This window comes from Solanum lycopersicum, chromosome 4, assembly GCF_036512215.1.
Source record: "Solanum lycopersicum chromosome 4, SLM_r2.1".
NCBI classification, from domain to species: Eukaryota; Viridiplantae; Streptophyta; class Magnoliopsida; order Solanales; family Solanaceae; genus Solanum; species Solanum lycopersicum.
Window position 1 is genome coordinate 36,192,079 of NC_090803.1, and position 21,507 is coordinate 36,213,585.

Genomic DNA, 21,507 nt, shown 5'->3' on the forward strand with positions numbered 1-21,507 from the left:
CTGATTTTGATGAATTATAAAAAAATAAAAAGAAAATACATAATTACCCCCATCAAAGTAAGACCTATTTTTTAAAAAGACATTTGAACTTTGTGGGGATCCTACTACTCCATTATTCTTATTTAGAATGAATTAATTGTCCCATTACGTACCTACGTGACATGTAGAGTGTAGTTCACTCTCTACCAGAGAATTAGTTGAACCAAAAAGTAAATAATATTTATTTAAGCATTAATTTAATTAGAAATATTATTTATCTTCTTTTCTTTTACTTATTTTGTTGTACTTTCTCGACTATTTCTTTTTGTCATCTTCTTTCTTAAATTTCAAAATAACCAACTACTTTCTCTCTATCGTCTTCAACATAGAAGACCCATTACTTCACTCATTTTTTTCCTTGTCTTCTTGCTTCTCTTTGTTCTGGTTTCTTCTTTTGTCCCTTATTTTTTTCAAAATAATAATAATTGTAAACCTCCTCGATAACATTTCTCTTTTTTAAACATAAATAAATAAATTGTAAAGAAATTTCATCGATTTGAAAATTCTTGTACCTTCATCGTAATGGAGTACTACTGCATAATTTTGGAAAGAAGATAGTAGATTGGAGATGATTATTAATTTTTAATATTGTAATTTGTTAGTAATTTTTTTATCAAACAATGAATTGATGATATTATGGCATTACAATAGCGATGTGATAAAAATTACTCCGAAGTATTGGCGAAGATGGCTACGTCGAGGATTTTTGGGCAGCTTGAAGGGCTAAAGAAAGAGCAAATGAGGTTAATGAAGAAAGAGAAAAAGAAAATGAAGTTGATAAAATAAGAAAAAAAATAAAAACAAAAATAAAGATAAAAAATTACTCCTTTCGTTTCACAAAAAATGACCTAATTTAACTTGACACGAAGTTTAAGAGTATAAAGAAGACTTTGTATCTTGTGGTTCTAAAATAAAATTAGGTCAAATATACAAAATAAGAAAGAAGTCATTCTTATTTAAGCAGATTAAAAAGAAAATTGGTTATTTTTTAAAAAATGGATTGAATAAAATTTAACACATGATTAATAATAAGTGGTGTGTATTGCAACATATTTATAATACTTTGAGGAAGTAGTAGGACTAAGAAAGCTAAAGTATGTTTTTAAAAAACAGATCTTACTTTAATACTTATTATTAGAAATAAATGTTAAAGTTGAAATGTTGGGGAATAGTATAATCCCTCAACAACCCCATCAAGATGTTGGAGATTAAAGAGTTGGCCATATCCCAATAGAGGAAGAAAAATATGAGATTTCTGTGATCTTGGTCTTCTAATTTGGTTTGGAAAAAGATGAAAGTGAATGATAGAATGAGTAAGAGTTTAGTATGTTTAGCAGTGTTCATTTTGTTTCTTTTTGCTTCTTTGTTCTATACTGGAACTATCGATTACAGATCAAGTTTTTCTCTGTTCGATTCTTCGTTGAGTAAACCTAACCCCTGTTTCACTGAAGAATCAGACATTGAACCTCTCAAGGTTTACATGTATGATCTTGAAATGAAATACAATGTCGGATTTTTGAAAGGATCATCGCATTATAATGCTCCTCCTGTTACTATCGACACTTTGCCTAAATGGCCCAAGTATACGGGTTTGAGGAAACAACATAGTGTAGAGTATTGGCTGTTGGCCTCATTGTTGTCTTCAGTTGATGATCAAACACGAGAGGCTGTTAGGGTTTTTGATCCTGAATCTGCTAATGTGTTTTTTGTCCCTTTTTTCTCTTCCTTGAGTTATAATACTTACTATAGACATGGCAATGATTCAGAGGTCAAATATGATGATCAATTGCAGGTCATAATTCTTCTCTCTTTCTATCTAGTATATTATTACATTATTACAAACTCTGTTTGACTCTTAAATATGTATGTTCCATAATTCAGTTTCAAAGTATTGATATGGAAAGCAAAAACATTAGTTGCTTTTGTTAGATTTGTTTACACTTCTCTAACACTAGGGCCAACATATTTCAACTGTAAATATGTCCTATTAATTCTTGTTTCTGCTTACCACAACTTTTGCAAGTATAGGAAAAGATTAAGATATTATACCTCTCAACAAGACATTTTATTGACGAATTGCATTTCTTTTTTATGTCCCCTTGAGGTTTCAATATGTATAGGATATTAAGTATTATAGTTTTATGCAGGTTCTCTACTTTAGTGTATTTCTTGTATACTTGATTTTCTTCCCATCAATAATAAAATTATCTTAGCTTATATAAAAACAAAACAGAAAATATAATGTCTCATACTTAAGAAGTTCAAAAATAGTTGTTAGAAATCAAGGCCTAACCCTGACTATGTACTGTCTGGTCATTTAACCTATCAAAGTGGAACGGTGGATGCGTCTTGTCATTCACTGTGCAGCTTTAAAAACCTGGCTCTGTGATTTATTCAACTAAATGTTTGGTAAGACACTCATTTTCTATGCAAATATTGCTAACTCACACTCCTTCCACCTAGGCAAACTTGACCTGTTTTGATTGTTATGAAGATGAAGAGAAGTTTGAGCATGAGAATATCTTATATTGTAGTCAGATAAAATAGAGTGTACAACAATAATTTTAGAACATGAAAAAGTAGAATTAGTTGATGAAAACAGTCAGGTGTTAAAATCCTAAAGCTTATATTTTTTTGAATTATTGTTAAATGAAAAAGATTTCTGTTTAAGGAAATAGGTCAAGTATTTGGGGACCTACAATAAAGGGAAGTAGGTGAAGTGCTTTTGAAAAATAAGTTTCATGTGAGTTGATGCTAATCTGCTCCATTTTTGTTAACCAATGAAATTTATAGAGGAAACTAGCAGTTTGTCTCTCTCAAGGAGGTGGTCATTAAAAGGATTTCTCTCAACCCGTTCCACTGTTCATTCATCCAGTGGTGAAGGTTGTTCTTTTGTGAAAAGAAATGATAAATGCATCTAAATTTAGGTTGTGTTAAGGAAGGAACACTTCAGACCAATAAGGTTTGCAAAGTAAATTATGCATTTATTTGGTCTTATATAAAGTTCTCCTACATTTACATTGTCAGTCGAAGAATCTTTACCTTTGGATAACTAGATAAAAATTCTGTAGGGATTCTTATGTCCATTCAATGTGGAATATTTGCAAAGGGACCATGATAGTGTTGGAAGAGGAATTGGTGTATTAACCATTACTTGGTGCCAAAAAAAATCAAGTAGCATTCTTCTAGAGCCAAAAGGGTGGGAGCCCCTTGCTAGTTGGATTGGTAAAGTTAGTGAATTGTGTAGTCTTTTGTTGCTGCATATAAAAATATGAAAAGAAAAAGATGAAACTTTGAATAGTATTAGAGAGTTAAGAGAGTAAAGAAGCTATTGGTGAAGTTTGAGGTGAACCCTTTTTAAAACTTTAGTAGGCAAAGTAAGTAGAAAGAAACGTATATCCAGTACACTGAATAGAGAAGAGGGGTCAAGATGGAACCTTGTTATTGTAAGATGACCCCCGAAATGTATTAGTTATTAATTGGTCTTGAGAACCATAAAGTAACATTCTTTTGGGGCCAAATCATTTCACTAAGAACAATATAAACTGATTGAGCATATAGTAGTACTTAGGACCAAAGTGGTCAAAGAAAAGTTGCTCGAACTCGGGTGCGAGTGTCCGATACGAGTGCAGATCTAGAGGTCGGATCTTTTGTGATCTAATTTTTAAGTTTCGGGGATATGGAGACTTGCGTGGATATGGGTGCAGGGATTCACCTAAAAATAGAGTTATAAAACCTAAGTTATGAGATATTATGTGGAGAACTTGAGGAGAATCGAGGAAGGAGATTAAAGGAAAATGTCTGACAAAGAATTTCTATATATCTTCGATTTCACCTTAGCTTTTGTACTGATTACAGAAATCATTAAAATTGTTCAGACTTTCCCCATTGATTTTGGTCAAAGTATCCAAAATAGATTGACCAAATCGGACATGGATACCACACCCACACCCATGTCGTGTTGACATGGGTGCAACACCAACAGTGAAGAGTCTGAGCAACTTAGGTCAATGAAATAGTATAGAACAATGAGTCTTTGGTTCATTTCCCAACTGAGATGAAAAAACACTAGGTGATTCTTCCCATTTGTCCTTGCCGTGGTGGACAGGTTTATTTGGTACATGTTGGTGAGAGGTGGCAGGTACTCCGTGAAGTGGCGAACCCAGATATTTTCGTTCAGGGGGTTCGAGAAATAAAAGTATAAACGTGTAAATAATTTTTTACAAATGTGATCCTTGATTTTTTTTGGGTTTAACATCACACTTTTAGTCAATTTTAAAATTAAAAGTAAGGCTAAAATAAGCTTGAAAAACAGAACTAATTTTTTTTTAAAAATAAAATAAACCGAAACTTAAAAAAATAATTAACAAATATTGTCATAGGGATTCGAACTGGTGGCGTGCAACTTAATATTCAGGGAATATGCCACTGAGTCATCTATTCCTATTTGTTTTTTAGGGGGTTCAAAAAATATATATACCTACAAAAATACAGAAAATTTACCTTGTATATAGCGTGATTTTTTTTTTCGAGGGGGTCCGGGTGAACCCCCTGGACCCAACGTGGGTCCGCCCCTGACTCCGTGGAATAAGTCAAGGTGCAGGAAAGCTAGCCCGGGTACCATGGTCATATAAATAAAAGAAGGACCAAAGTATAACCAATGAGGTGAAAGAGAGCCCTTTTTTTGTTGTGTTTTTCATGTAAGTAAGCTATGCATTCTTGTGTTGTCTTTTGCTAGTTTGGAAAGTTGTGAAAAGTTAGAACATGATTAAAGCCATGGAAGAACATAAGAGAGTTAAGAAAAGGTAAAATGGCTATTGGTCAAACCTGGTAAAATCTTATGTGACTAAATCCAAAAAAATAAGGATGTGGGAATTGGAGAAAGAAAGTAAATCCCAGGACACATGAGAGAAGAGGAGCAATGATTTTAACCTTGTTAAGTGTAATAAAAGGATGCCTAACAACTTTTGACAAGAGGTAGTGAGATCAAAGAAGATATATATATATATATATATATATATATATATATATATCAATTATTTAACTCTAATTATAAAGAAAACTCAAGGGTGTGGCCTGGTTCAGTGTTATCAAAGTCGAAAAGCGCAAAAAAACTTTAAGGTCTGTGAGGGCTTTAAGCCAAAGCGCAAATAAAGCTTGGGCTTTAATGAATAAAGGCGCAAAGGATGAAAAGAATACAAATATTATTTTTAGTACAAGACTAATAATTATAAACATGAATGTCAATATGACCAAACAAAATTTAAAAAAAAATTATGATAAAGTTAAATATCAATTATTTAGTGTCGCTTCTTCATACGAAACTCATTGGCAAGGAAACTTTTGCCTTAAAACCTTGGTGACGACACTGAAGCGCACATAAAGTGAGGCGAAGCGCTCAACACGTTTTGAGCCTAGTTTTAGGGCTTAAGTGCGCCTTTGATAAAACTGGCCTAGTTGTCGATTAAGTGGGTTGAGAATCCTGAGAACTGAGGCTTTTCATCTTTCCTAGCTTCGGTGACAAAGTTACCTAATACTTGGTGGTGGAGTGACAGGTATCCCATGGACTTAGTCGAGGTGGGAAAGTTGTTTAGAACTGTACAATTATCAAAAGAAATAAAAAGATGTATTTCATTAAAGAATGTAAATATAAGGGTTCCCTAGACCCCACGTAATTCCACTGAGTTTGTTATTGTATAACAATATATAAGGGCTAGAAAATCCTATTGTTGAGATGACATCCCTATAAAGGTTTAATTAGTAACCTGCTAAGCTATTTGCAATTATATCACAGTGGAAAGATGACAAATAAGTAGAGAAAGAGTACCTCTTTTTTTTTGGATGACAAGGGAAACTCGTAGCCGCTACCTTTGAGTGTGCATAGGGTAAAATCCATGCTCCTATGCAATAGCAAGCAAACCACACAATAGTGGTAGCCCGCACTAGGCAAACCCGGTGCGACGAGCTCGACCCAGAAGGCAAACCCTTTGCTTTCATTGGCAAGGGGTTTCAAACTTGAAACCTCTAACATGGAAGTTCCAAGCCCAAACCACTGGGTCACCCCGAATGGTAGTAGAGAAAGAGCACCTTGGTTTCAAATATTAGAAAAAAGAGATTTTCAAAATTTAACTTGTCAAATAAAGATATATCAAATTGTGTGGAAGTTTGTGGTAATAAACTTCTGAGTCATACAATAAAGTTTTGAGCAAATAGGATAGAGCATAGGGTTAGAGATTTAGAAAGGTGCCAAAGAATAAATTGTTACCTGTGGCAGTAGGATCTACAACAAATGCTATATTTTGCCAACAGATTGGTGGAGATTTGTAGGAAAAGGAAGTATTCAATGACCTCAAGAAAACGTATGATGAATTGCCAAGAAGTTCTTTTGCAGGTGCTGGAGAATAAAAAGAATTCGTGTTAAATATACAAATCTCATACTGGAGATGTACTAAGGAGCTATTGTAAGCATTAGAACAACGGGAGTTAAAGCACGTTCTCATAATTATGAGTTTACACCACAGATCTATTTTTAAGGTTACTTGCTTGGGTTACTTATGCTTGAAATAACCAAGTGTATGAGATGAGACAACGATGGTGCATGCTATTTGCAAATGATGTTAGCGAGAGTTAAGTAAACCAAAAGCTTGACCTGAGGGAAACTCCCAGTAAAATAAGGTTTTAAAACCGACTCCCATGAAATTTTGGGTGGAAGGCATACTCTAATAAATTTTGTGCTTGAAGCACTTCCAATATTTATGCTGGCTTTATTTCCTGTCCCAGCAAAAATCATCAATAGGTTGGATCCCAATAAGAAGAAATATCTATGTCAAGGAATCAAAGATAGCAAGGGCTTCCATCTAGTAAAATGGAAGGAAATGACCATTGAGAAGAAAACTGGGAGTTTGGGGATCAAGAACCTGAAGAACCAAAGTAAATCTTTCAGAACCAAGTGGCTTTGAAAGTATTTTAATGAAAATCAGAACCTGTGGGGCACTGTCATTAAAGCCAAATATGAGGAAAAGGATAACTGGATGACAAAGGAAGTTACTTCTCCCTATGGTGTTAGCTTATGGAAATCCATCAGAATGTTGTGCAATGAATTCAAAGTCAACACCAAGATTGAAGTGGTAGATGGAGGCTGGAGCTAAAACAATTATTTGGAACGATGATTGGCATGAAGCAGGCAATATGGAGATACTATTTCAAGATATATACAACCTAGCCCCACATCCGCAGGGCACAATAGCAGAATTATGGACACCTCAAGGGGTTGAACTTTGTATTTAGGAGACATCTCAATGACTGAGAAATTCCAAGAGTTATAGAATTTTTCAACACCATTGATCAGTTCAGTGGTTTGAAGATGGAACAAGACATCCTATAGTGGCAAGGAAATAGCAAAGGGACTTTTGAAGTAAATGCAGACTAAAGGAAGCTAAACCATCCAAACAAGCAATTAATTAAATGGCCTTGGAAACATATTTGGAAAGCCAAATTCCACATAAAATAGTCTGCCCTGTATGGCTATTGGCAAAGGAAGTTGTGCTGACACAAGATAACCTGATGAAGAGGGGAACCCCACTATGCTTCAATTGTTTTTTCTTTGAAGAACTTTTTCTGTGGGTGAACTACAGAAGAAGTGGTCCACCTATTCATACACTGCAAGGTCACTAGTCAGTTATGGAGAGAGTATTTCTTAGGCTAAAAAATAGTTCCTGGACTATGCCTCGGAAAATCATACGCTGCACAGCTGGGTTGAAGCAAGAGTACATGGCAAGAACAGGAAAATTAGGATTATTGTTTTAAGAGTCTCAATTAGGATTAAGTTTGATGGTGCAATACCTTATTTGTGATTAAGTTTTATGGTGTTGGTACACGTACATTATTTTGGATTAAGTTTTATGGTGTTGGTACACATACATTATTTGGGATTAATTTTATGCTGTTGGTATGCGTACATTAGTTGGGATTGAGTTTTATGGTGTTGGCACGCGCACATTAGGATTGGTGTTTCAAGAGTCTTTTTAGTTTGCACAAAGATAGGTATATCGGTGAAGTAATTTATATAACTGATCAGATTGGTTTAGAATTGGGATGTAGTACTAGTGTTATTCTAGTATTCCTTCCTGTAATAATTATTCTGTTTTTGCATTGGCTTAATTCTTCTAACAGGCTGAAATTGTGGACTTCTTGCAAAAGTCTGAACATTGGAAGAGGTCTGCTGGTCGGGATCATGTGATTCCAATGCATCATCCAAATGCTTTCAAGCGTTACCGGGAGAAGGTGAATGCTGCTATTTTCATTGTGGCAGATTTTGGTCGTCCTCCTCCAACAGTGTCTAATTTGAGGAAAGATGTAGTGGCCCCATATGCACACGTGGTTGAAACTTTTGAAGCTGATGATAATTCAGACCCATATGAGTCCCGCACAACGCTTCTTTTCTTCCGTGGGAGGACAGACAGAAAAGATGTATGCTTATCGAATTCTGAATAAACCAATCATATATGCTCAAATAATTGATTTATTTGAATCAAATCATTTGAGAATATTGTACTCTATTTTTTTTTCCCCACCAAAAATCATGTATTCTCAAATGATGAAAATTGTTACGACTCTGTTCATGTTGCAGGATGGAAAAGACCGTCAGCAAATGAAAGACATGTTGAGTGGTCAGAAGGATGTTGTCTTTGAAGCAGCAGGAATCTCAGGGAAAGGTGTAAATGAAGTAAGTTGTTTAGCTATCCAAACTTATTAATTGGGTGACATCTCTTTGTTGTTACAACTGGAATATAGGAGATCACATTGCAATGTACTTTAGTATAATGCCACATGTTGGATCCTTAATAATTGGCCGTTCCATTGACCTGCCGGTTTTATCACAAGGTGTACCACTGCAGTTGAGAGATTAAGAAAGTCCGTCACCTACCTTATTAAAGAAAAAGGTCCCCCCACCTAACTAATTGGCTGTACTTGTTACCTGTACTTATAGTTTTCCCTTTGTATTTCAGTCAACAAATGGGATGCGTTTGTCAAAGTTCTGTCTACATCCAGCAGGGGACACCCCATCATCTTGCCGCCTGTTTGATGCAATAGTGAGCCATTGTGTTCCTGTAATTGTGAGTGACAAAATTGAGCTACCTTTTGAGGATGAATTAGACTATACCAAATTCTCGATGTTTTTCTCACGTGAGGAGGCAAAGAAAGAAGGATACATGCTTGATCAGCTGAGGAGTGTTTCAAAAGCAAGATGGGTTGAAATGTGGGGCTATCTTAAGAACATTAGCCATCATTTTGAGTACCAATACCCTCCGAAAAAGGGTGATGCTGTAAACATGATATGGAGGGAGGTGAAGCACAAGCTTCCTGCTACCCAACTTGATGTACATAGGAACAGAAGGTTGAAAGTGCCAGATTGGTGGAGATAGTGTATAATACTGTATGTACATTTTGTATACCAATATTGATAGAGCAAAAAGCAGCATCTGGATTATATGAAATATTATTAACATTAGTTGAACAATTCTGCATTGGAGATTGAGGGTTACTTGGTTTATGCGACGATAGCTTACCCAACATTCAGCATATTGGTTACAAGTGCTTTGATCATACTCTTATTTTGCACCTCTCCTTCAACCTGCCTGCCTTATTTATTACATCTCAATTACTTTTGACTCACCACGAACACTTTTAATATTTGTGGTCTAAAATTGTCACTTTATTAAGGATAAATAAAATGAATATTTTTAAATTAAATTGGTACTTAATATAGAAATGTGTAATTGTTTTTGAAGTAGCTAAAAGGCAATCATATAATCTCGGATAGAGGGAGTACTTCTTTATATACTTGAACTAACTTTGCTCGTAAAATATTAAAGAAAAGTGTTTTATAAAATCTTGTACTTGTATGGATTCAGGGATCTAGATGATAAAGGCGAAAGTAGAATGAGTTTACAATACAAACTCACACGAGTATAAGGGTTCATCAGACTTTTTTGCCAATTCCTAATATTAAGTGCATTTCTTTCAAAAAAAAATCAAAGGATTTTGATCCATTGTGAGAGCCAATCAGAAAATTGCTTACACCACAAGTCAATAATTTGAATTATTTTTTTCTTCATAGTCAATAGTTTGGAATTTTTATTTTTTGAAAAATGGTCAAAAATGTCCTTAAACTATGAAGGAACAAAAATACCCTTTGTTTATATTTGGCTAAAAAATGCACTACCGTCAATACTTTGGCTCAAAAATATCCTTAAATTATGCGAAATGAAAAAAATGTCCTCCGTTTGTAGTTTGGTTCAAAAATGCATTTACCGTCAATACTTTGGTCATAAAATACCGTTATTGTTATATAATGGGTCAAAATGCTCATTTTTTAAATAAATATATTATTATTTTCTTTTTCATACATTTTTTTAATAATATTTTTTAAATTAGCAAATATTTATCTTCAAATGAGGAAAAAAATAAATGGGAATATTTCTTATTCTATTATCATTTTTTTATTGTTATATAAATATAAATCAATTATGAATTTACCATTATCTTATATATATATTATATATTATCTGTTGAAAGCGTACATGAAGTTATTTTATTTTAATTAATAAAATGAGATTAAGAAAAAAAAATATTTCTATATTTTTATTTGTTAAAGTGATTTTAAAAGAAAGAAAACAAAAATAGTGTTCTTGAATATATTTAATTAGGAAGAAGATGTGCCTAAAAAGGAAAAATATTTATTTGGAAAAGGGCATTTTTGACCTATTTTGTAACTATATGGGCATTTCTAGATCAAAGTATTGACTGCAAGAGCATTTTTGAAGTAAAACATTGACGATAAGAACAATTTTTAAGCCAAACTATAAACGAATGACATTTTTAATCATTTCACATAATTTAAGAACAGTTTTTACTATTTTCCCTTTATTTCTTTCATAGTCAATAGTTTGAACTTCTTTTCTTCAATCATACTCAAAAGTTTGAAATTTGTATCTTTTATTTTTTTTCCTTCAGTCATACTCAATAGTTTGATCACTCTATGCGGCTATGTAACTTTTCTTATTTCATTTTGTTCTCAATGCTCCATTACCTCTATCACCAGAGGTGAAAAATAAGCTGATCGAGTTGGATTATGAATTGATTAAAAATAACTAGATAAACATAAATAAAATATTTATCTCAACTCATATTTAAATGAATAAATTCAATAAATAATATGGATATCTATATTACGAATTTGCTTCTTATTAAGTTGAGAAATATATATTTCCATTTAAATTTTTTTCTCTTAATCTTTTCTCTTTTTAAAGGTGTGTTTGCTATGAACAAAAATATTTTCTGTTATGATAAAAAAAAATGAAAATTAAATCCAATATTGAATTTTAGAAATTTTAGGAATATTGGACTTGTTGCAATAAATAGGGTTGACCTTTTGAGAATAAAAATGCCAAATAAATTAAGGAAATGAAATACTCCCGAAAGTCAATTTGATTAATTTTCAAAGATAAATTAGATCATATTAATTCGATATTTTAAACAAAAAAATTAGATATTCTAAAACTATATGAAAAGTACTATAAATTACAATTTTTTGCATATTAATATAATGAAAAAATACATCTTAAAATATTAGTCAAAATTTTTATAGTTTGACTCTAAAAATAGAAACCATGACAAACAAAACTGGACGGAAGGAGTAGATCTTTAAAACTTTTTGGCCTCAAATATCAGTATTGGTAATTGATTTTTTTTTTTAAATTTCCAAGAAACCAAGAGACATCTAATTGAAGAACCAAACTTTCAATTCTATAGGATGTAACATGTAAGTTTAAATGGATAATTGATAATAAGTTATAAGCAATAACTAGTGATTATATCCAGCAATAACCCTTGAAAAATTTATTCAATATACAGGAAGACCTAAATTATTTGTTATGGCTTTTACATGGAAAATCCGTCCACACAGATTTTGCAATTCTGATGTTATTCAAGTAACCGGTGAAATTGGCGAATGATCTCGCTTTTTCCCTGTAAAATACAATCACAAGTATCAACTTTATGTTTGATTAAAATGTGTAAAATATGTTATATGCAAGTAATCTTGGTTGTTTGCTTGATTACTTGGTTGTTATGAAAACATCATTTTTGTGTATAATAAGAATAGTTTCCCAGTAAGGAAATATCTTGCTTTCAGTTTTTAACATGTTGCTGATTTTCAGTAGAGATTAGGTTTATTGGCATCATTGGTTTATCGAGTAATCAAGAAAAGTAAATTTTCTTTTGAACTCCTATTTGCTTAACTCATTTCTTGCGTATAACACCATGTCTACACCACTAGTTTGATGGAATAGAGTAAAAGAGACAAAATGTATTCCTTCCATTTTTGCTTCTTTTCACAATAAAACGTTTGATGTAGGGGGGTGGTTGTCTTCACACCAAAAAAAAAGTTGAACCAGTTTTTCATATTTTGGTTCTTTGGGGGTAGGGGCCAGGGAATTTCCTTCTCAAATCAGAAACTGTACATTTTACATCCTTTTGCTTCAAGGAGGCCACATCAAAATTCTCCTAGGTTTAACATCTCTCGAAAATTCTGTAGAGCTTTTCCAGTGATGCAACCTATAATAAGACAATAGATGATCAATATCATAAACATGGGCGCCTCAAGATAACATCTACAAAAAGAACAGTTGAAAGACGGAAAAAGCGTGTGGGGAGAGACTGAATATCTGCCTAGAAAAGACTACACCGGAGATTTATGCTTTTTTCACTCCTTTTCAATTTTAAGTTTCCTATTCATTCCCTCTGGAAATTATAGGAATGAGAGATTCTGACACTAAATCTTGATAGAAAAAATATGTAAAGTAAGATGACAACGAAGAAGAGAAGTTTTACTTACCTGAACAAAAGTTCCATTTGTAACCATGGAAGTAGGGGGCTTGAAGAAGAGCCTGAGGGAGGGAAACAGAACATGCTGAATTGACCATTCACGTTGAGCCCAGGCATTTTCAGCCTCCAAACGTAGTTCTTCGTCAAATTCAGCCTCCGTGGTATCATTCTCTTAGTAACAGCAAATTCAGAAGTTAGTCCTAGCTAAGAAATGATCCACAAGATTAATATGAAATAAACACATAGTAATGTGTTGGGAGGAGAAACAATTAACGGTAAAACTCAGTGAATGTCAAAAATCACCATATAGAATACAAAGTTATAGTCATCACTATTAGTTCCTGGATCTCTTATATCCTTTTGTTTTGTCCATGTCTTTCGTATTTAAAGACAATGTAGTAGTTATTATCGTATATTGACATTCTTAGAGGCTTGTACTAGTAACACTAGGTTTTGGGAAGAGTTGTATCTATTGCCGCATATGTATGAGTTTTTAAAAATTATATCGTTTTATGACTTATTATGATTCTTATATGTTAATTCCAAGTTTTGGTATTTCGTTTTGTTACTTTGGGTTGGCTTACCTATCGGCGCACTTACCCGATTTTGGTCGTGATTTTACCCAAGTCACAACATATATTAAGTTGGTCTATAATCTTCTTATGGCTTCTAGTTTTGGATAGCAATATAAGTTGTTTCATAGCATTTAGCTGATTAAAGCTAACTACTATCTTAAAAAAATGGAAGTTGCAAAGTTTAAATCACAGCTGTCGCTGCTAATGCCTAATTGTTATCCCTAATTCTCTCACCGGCGATGCTGAATATGCAATCTCAACAAGGTAAAGAAAAAACTGTTTATTTATTTAACGGCCCAGCGATCCTAAAGTGTAATGATTTCCTAAAGTGCCAAATTGCAGTAGGATCTGGCTATCAATTACACAGACTAGGAGCGTAGCTCCTTCTCTAGGACCAAAATGAACCCTTGCTACCCTGCAATATGTACATGATACACAATGGAATTTGTTTTTCAGAATAGTTGCTTACCTATGTTATCTATTGAAGTTACTTCTGAACCACTTGAAAGTACTCTCTTTCTGTAGAATTTCAAGCCATCACCTGAGGGATTAGGCAATAATGGCGGATGCATGGCATAAAAATTTCCTAGGACAGCAGCAATTGTCTGAAAACAAATTTTCTCGTCCTCCCAGTCAACCTACAAATTAACACAAGTAAAACCAGACAGTTGAGCAAAGATGGGACAGAGGGAGTAACAATTTAGTCTTGTCCTGTTTACCAACATTTGTAGCTTTGGGATGTCAACAATGCCCCTCAAGTTTGATGAAAATACCAATTTGTTCACCGAAAAAACAAATTTAACAAGACTTTGTGCCAATGTCACATAAAAATACTCTGATCCTCCACACAATCTACATAGAAACCATAAGACCCACAATAATAGGCAATATATATCACCCACCAAGGCAACTGTAATATCACATGCGTGGATTAAAATTCATCCAATCCTAATATTTCCATATACTACCTATGGATTGGTAATAAAGAAAAATAGCCTTTCATCTTGTTAAATGGGACTTGGTAGTGAGAGAAAAAAAGAGGACGAATTGAGCATCCATCGCTTTTTGCGTTGCACAGTGGAGGCCACTTGGAATCTGTTTTTCAATATTTTCAACTTCTCTTTTGTCATGCCTTTCAGTTTGAAAGACCTGTTGACTGTTTCGGACAAAAGTGGGATCAGGAAACCAGCAAGAAGTTTGAGGGTTACAGTGTCAGCTTGTATCTGTAGGGTTGTGGACTGAAAGAAATGTTAGGTAGTTTGAAGGGAAAGCTATCTCTCTACAAATGTTTAAAGTACAAAGAACTTTGCTTTTTGGTGCAACTTACAGGATGTGAAGGATAAAAACCATATGTTAGATTTGATCAAGTCACTACAGAAGTCTATATCCATATACGCCTTTCTTCAAGTGAAAATTTATTTCCACTTGCACAACTTCAACTTCTAAATACCATTTTTCAACTTCAAAAATTCTTTTGTCCAAATTTTAACCAAATCTATGTCCATACGCCTTCTAAGAAAGTGATCTGTACGTACAAACCAGAAAATCCCCTGGGCAAATGGAAATAAATTCACTTGAAAATCAAGTCAAAACCAGTTTTTCAAATTTGAAAAACTCCTTTCCAAAAAACTAACCAAAAAGTCAGTCTAATGTATAACCAAATCTTATATTTATATAACCAAAAATTTTTTGTATAAAAAAAATTGCAAAAATGGAAAAACTTCCTGTGTCAAAACGGCTCTATTAGTTTGGCTGTGTACTATGTACTCAAAGATTAAGGTTCTTTGAGCAATGATGCAAGAAGGTAAATTGTGGTATAAACTAAATAAACACAAGTATTTAGAGAGAATCCCTGCTCAAGAGAGGCAAAACCCACAACCTACATCTGTAGGATTTTCTCAAACGCACCACTAAGCTCAAGCAATTTAAGATTTACAATTGCCCTTGTAACACCCAAGGAACTGTTCCCAACAATCCCAATCTCTACCCCCTTAACTTTTCTCTCCAATGACTCTATCTATCAATGAAGTCCCTTACAAACACAAAACACACTTACTACTGTTGAGCTGTTAGAGAGCACACTTTTAAATACTTTTATTATTTAATTATATTCTCAACAACCACAACCAACTAATAAAGTAATCAAGACCTTGTTCTGGTACCACTATAAGAAACTAACTATACAACTCAAGAACAATACAGATAAAACTTGACAGGAGCAGGTTCTTTCGTCGTAGCAACAATTTTTTCTTCAAGACTCTTTTTGCTGACTTTTTCACTAGGACACCTCTCCTTTAGGTGTGGTTAAACTCCAAAGCTTTGTGTCGTGCTGTTTATATAGAAGTAGAAGCTGCCTTGTAGTTCTCCAATCCAAACAGGAATTGATTCAAGTTTTCCCATAAATCCAATTCTACTTTAACTTCGTTTGGATCTTCTTTATGCAACAGGCTTCTCCCTCTTAATTCAAAGTTAATACATGTGTTCAATTTATGGTAATATTTCCATATCTTGAACTCCAGCTCCTTGCAGTATTAGACTGCATAATTCCAATTCTCCAAGTCTTCATAAAACAACTTCTTCATTGCAATTTCAATTCTGCTAGAGGAACACGTTCTCTCATGAGTTCCTCTGACAGTGTTGCTAGCTTCTTCACTCGACTAACATGTAAATAATAAAAGTTGCTACATTTGTATGGCTAGGCAAGATTTGTAAGATTACTTGGACAGGTACAGGGATGGCTAGATTTAAGAACCTGATCATAAATTTGTTTTCTCAAAAGAACGTTCCCCCATATGTTTTTTTTTTTTATTTTTGAGAAATGTTACAGTTAATCTATATTTATCCACATGTATACTACCTCAAAAGTGTAGTTACCCTCCAAAAGTGTTGTAATTACATAGGATTCTATATCTACCAAGTTACAGCCAGTCTATAGTTGTGCTGATTACTTCTGAGCTATCTATTTTACTTGTTTACACCAAAAATAATACAGAGCTAAACAATTAAGCTTAAATCTTTGTATGTTGCTCTGCTTTACTTCATGACATCTCTGGTTTCTCTCAAGCCATACTGTCCACCATATACATGATGGGACAATCTTCCATCTTTCCTCCTTTCTTCCTGCATTTCCATCCCTTTGCCAGCACTTCAAAACTTCTTTGTTCCTTCCTAATTTCACCCATTTAATCTCTCTCATGTTGGTGAACATTTGCCACAGCTGTGTTGTCCACTTGCAGTGTAAAAAGAGATGGTTGACTCTAACTCCTTGCTCTTCACACGAAAATCACCTCGAACACAGGTGAAAACCTCTTTTGTTCAGGTTTTAATGTGTCAAAACTGCCTCCTTAGCTAACAACCAAGCAAAACAGTTAACTGTTGGTTGATAGAGGATATTCTTGTCATCAATAATATGATCCTTTAAGATCTTAGGATAATTGTGGATATCACTACTCTGATTTTTCTCTTAACGTAAAATATATGATTTTGTATACTCCTGGGATTTAAGTGATTCTATTCCAACATCTCTGATGTATATTGTTGGAATATGAATAAGTTTATACAATCCTATTAGAATAGAAATAGGTTTATATAATCCTAGTAGAATAGGAATAGGTTTATACAATATTATTAAAATAGGGATAGGTTTATACAATCCAATTAGAATAGGAATAAGACTACTAAATAGTATCCTATTTGGTAAAAGATTGTATTCTAGGGTCTATAAATAAGGTCTCAATGTAATAATGTAGACACAATAACAATTCAATAATATTTTTTCCCTATATTTCTCACATGGTGTCAGAGCCAGATTCAATGACGGAGTTAGGTTCAGTGGTTTGATAATTGATTACTGAACCAGGTTATAAAGAGGTGTTCACTTGGCGGGTGTAGTTCTAGCCGCAATCTTTTTGACAGTAATGAAGATTTTTGTTGGAGAAACTGTTTCAAAGAGGTTCTTTGTGTGCAAAGGAGATTATGAGAGGAGAAGCAAGTTGTTGAAGATTAAGTGAAGAAGGTGGACAAATTTATTTTGTTAAAAATTCAGGCCAACGGGGAGACTTGTTGGGTTTTATTTGCCCTAAACTTCTTACCATAAATAGGTTTTCCCTTTAGGAAATGGTTTTGAATTGACTAATCCTTTTTCTGGTAGGAAAAAGTTTAGGACTCTATAACGATCTTGGTAGAAAATCAGACAGATTCCATTGTTGGCGGGCGACTATTACTCATATATGGCGCTGCTCGGCCGATGCTTATGTTAGCAAAAGTTGGGTCACCATGTATCTTTCTGGGGACTATTTTCTCATATCTAATTTGTGTAGCACAGCGCCATCATTCCGGTGACTACGTTCTTATATCTAATTTGTGTAGCACCGTGCCATTATTCTGGTGATTACTTTTTTTCATATTTAATTTGTGTAGTGCCGTGGATTTTTTCGAACTATTTTCTCATATCTGAGTTGCATAGCATCATGTGTCTTTTCAGTGGCACAAATTTGATTCGCATAGTTTAGTTCGTCTTTCGGGTGACTCCTCAAATCTGATTTGCGTAGGGTTATGCCATCATTCCAACCCTACTTAATTATCTCTTTTTCAATGGGGTCGTTCCATCAATTCAAACTATCCTATATAATTTCTATTTACTAGTTGGGGAATGACATCATTCTGACCATACCCATATAATTTTATTTCTTATATTGTGACCACTTTTAGCCATCAAATCTAATATTCTGGCATATGAGCATGTTCCGATCAATTTCTTGGTAACTTTCTTATTTAATATTAGCTCATATTGATTCCAACACGATCCATATACGTTATACTACATTTGAGCACTTCGTTGCTTAGGGGGAGTTTAGTAGCCTTGTATGTCGATTGTGTTGTGTCATCTATTGTGCAGATTACTCTATGGTCTAGAACAATTTTTCTCAAGCTTGATTTGGGAAGTTCAATACCAACATTATGAATCAAATTTAGTATTTCATGCGAAGATTAAGCACATTGAGATTGTCTCGCATTATGCATCAAGTCCAATATTTAATGAGATGACAAGCACATTGAGATTGACCGTCAATTTTGTGAAGTCTGCAAATATCTCACCAAGCCCCTCATTGTTCCCGTGTTAGTTACATTTGTAACAAGCTAGGTGCATGAATTGTACGCACTAGCTTGAGGGGGAGTGTTAGAATATGAATAGGTTTATACAATCCTATTAGAATAGGAATATGTTTATACAATCCTAGTAAACCGAAATAGGTTTATACAATCCTATTAGAACAGGATTAGGTTTATACAATCCTCTCAGAATAGGAATAGGACTACTAAATAGTATCCTATTTGGTAAAGGATTGTATTCTAGGGTCTATAAATAGGGTCTCAATGTAATAATTTAGACACAACAACAATTCAATAATATTTTTTTCCTATATTTCTAACATATATATCAAGCCATGTATATGACATAGAAATATATGAATGAAATTATTCAACAATCTTATTCCACACGGTATCAGAGCTTTAGGCTTATTCCTGACCAATCCCATTTTGCTACCACGCCTGAAATTGGTACTGCCACAAATATTCCAGTCTCTGAAAATGATTCTGCAACTGTAGTGAATAACTCTATAGTTTCAACTGGAGATTTGCAACATTCAGCTTCAACAGGTAGAGGTTCATCGACCTTCACAAGTATTTCTTACTCTTTTATTACTATTGTCTCAGACAAACTTTCTCCAACGTGGGTAGTCGATTTTGGGGCAACTGATCATATAACCACTCTCTCTCATCTCTTCATATCATATTCCCCTTGTCCTAACTATAAAAAAAAATAACTATAGCTAATGATTCGGTTATCACTGTAGCTGGTCGAGGAGACATACCACTTGGAAAATCCTTGATACGTTATCTGCAAATCTCATTTCTATCCAAAAACTCACCAAAGATTCCAAATGCCAAGTAACTTTCTTCCCTTTATATTGGTTATTTTAGGAACAGAACACAAAGGAGATGATTGGGCGTGCTAGTGAGAAAGGTGGTCTTTATTGTTTGAATTTCCACAATGGTGAATATATATCTAAGAATTCATGATCTAGTTCATTCTTGTGTGAGTCTATCATGTCAAATAAAGAAAAAGTATGACTTTATTATCGTCTATAAGGTCACCTTTCCTTTTATGTAATCAAAAGGATGTTTTCATCTTTGTTCAAAGATATGATTGTGGAGTCTTTTCATTGTGATGATTGTGAAATTGCAAAACACAAACGTATTTCCTTTCCAATTAGTCAAAAAAGATATCAAACTTTATTCTCTTATTCATACTGATATTTGGGGACCATCTCCCATTCCTAATAATTTCTGGTGCTAGATGGTTTGTGTCATTCATTGATGATTGTACAAGAGTTACGTGGATCTATTTGCTAAAGCAAAAATCTGATGTCAGTCAAACTCTTCTTACCTTTTGTAATGCAATCAAAACCAAATATGATGTGTCAATTAAAAGATTCCGATCTGATAATGCCAAGGACTACTTCAATCAAAACCACTTTGTTTTCTTCCAAAAAAGAGGGAATTATTCATGAATCTTCATGGGTCAATGCTTCTCAACAAAATAGGATAGCAGAGAAAAGATATCATTGTTGTTTCACAAAAAGGTGCCAAAACAATATTGGGGGGAGCTGTCTTAACTGCCGCACATCTTAGTAACAAAAATGCCGTCAAGAATTCTGAACTTTCAAAGTCCAATTGATACTCTTAGGAATTTCGTTCCAAATTTTGAAATTTCCAATAAATTGCTTCATAGAATCTTCAGAAGTGTTGCCTATGTTCATATTCATTCTCAAAATAGAGGCAAATTAATTTCACGTGTGCTCTTAAGTGTCTTTTCATAGGATAATCTCCTACTCAAAAAGGTTACAAATGTTATCAACCATCATCTAAGAAATTCTTTGTATCAGCGGATGTCACATTTGATGAGAGTGAATCCTTTTCTAATCATTCTTACAATCTGGGGGAGTTATTGAAGGGAGAGGAACCTCTATGCTTGTCACTATCTGAGTTTTCCATTTCTAGTTGTGCCCAATTCTTGCATGAGTCACCATTTGTTTGGTCACCTAAGTCTCTAAATCCAAATGAACCCATTGAGTCTCCCAATCCAAATACAGATAATGGAATTCTAGAAAATAATCTACCACTACAGGTATATTCCAGAAGAAAGAGACAAACTGATCAAACTAGTCAGTTGCAATCATCTCCTCAGGTTACTACACTCCTAATACCCATCCTGAACCTATTCAACCATCAAAACCAAGAAACTAAACTGTTCATGAAGCAGAATTTAACCAACCTAATGACCTTGACCTTCCCATTGCACTCAGAAAAGGAACCATATTTTGCACACAATACCCTTTGAGCACACAACATCCGAAGTCATAAAGCTTTTCACTGTAACATCGACAGAATTCCTATCCCCAGATATTTGTCTGAAGTATAAGGGAATAAAGAATGGAGAAAGCTATGAAGGTAGAAATGGAAGCGTTGGAGAAAAACAAAACTTGGGATATTGTGGAATTACCAAAAGAAAAAGGTTGGTCAGGTGCAGATGGGTGTTTACCGTGAAATATAAGTCAGATAGATGGGTCCACAGAAAGATATAAAGCACGTTTGGTAGCAAAGGGTTATACACAGACCTATGGAATTGATTATTTGGAGACTTTTGTTCCAGTGGCAAAAATGAATACAGTATGAATCTTATTATCATTGGCTGCGGTTTTTAATTGGAACCTACAACAATTTTATGTAAAAATGCATTTTTACATGGAGACTTAGATGAGGAGATTTATATGGAGGTGCCACCTGATTTTGAAAGCAAGAAGGGAATGGTATGTAGACTGAAGAAGGCACTTTATGGATTAAAACAATCAGCTTGTGCATGGTTTGGAAGATTTACAAAGGTTATGATCAAGCTAGGGTATCGACAAAGTCAAGGAGAGCACACCTTGTTCATACGACA

General features: G+C 34.0%; 2 protein-coding genes and 1 long non-coding RNA gene across 6 annotated transcripts in view; 2 read left to right on the forward strand and 1 right to left on the reverse strand.

Annotated features, from left to right (window-relative positions):
* Positions 1–260: 260 nt before the first annotated feature.
* Positions 261–9,645, forward strand: LOC101263998 (probable arabinosyltransferase ARAD1). The gene is made up of 4 exons (XM_004237512.5): positions 261–1,831; positions 8,212–8,508; positions 8,669–8,764; positions 9,048–9,645. The coding sequence occupies exons 1-4, from the start codon at positions 1,331–1,333 to the stop codon at positions 9,462–9,464; spliced, it is 1,311 nt and encodes a 436-aa protein (XP_004237560.2). The 5' UTR covers positions 261–1,330; the 3' UTR covers positions 9,465–9,645.
* A 2,117-nt stretch (positions 9,646–11,762) lies between these two features.
* On the forward strand, positions 11,763–12,088 carry LOC109120129 (uncharacterized). Its single transcript, XR_002027609.3, has 2 exons — positions 11,763–11,863; positions 11,956–12,088. It is a non-coding gene; the product is annotated as an uncharacterized lncRNA (long non-coding RNA).
* Positions 11,893–21,507, reverse strand: part of MLH1 (protein) — a 39,445-nt gene continuing 29,830 nt past the window's right edge. The window contains exons 14-16 of one of the 4 annotated variants that reach the window (XM_010321379.4): positions 13,972–14,140; positions 12,938–13,098; positions 11,893–12,069 (exon numbers count right to left, since the gene is read on the reverse strand). In XM_010321379.4, coding sequence (XP_010319681.1) covers positions 12,025–12,069; positions 12,938–13,098; positions 13,972–14,140 — 375 coding nt within the window. In that variant the 3' untranslated portion in view covers positions 11,893–12,024. Of the gene's footprint in view, positions 12,070–12,314; positions 12,658–12,937; positions 13,099–13,971; positions 14,141–21,507 lie in introns of those variants that run through there. The other 3 variants (NM_001247712.2, XM_010321380.4, XM_010321381.4) reach the window with 3 other exon arrangements.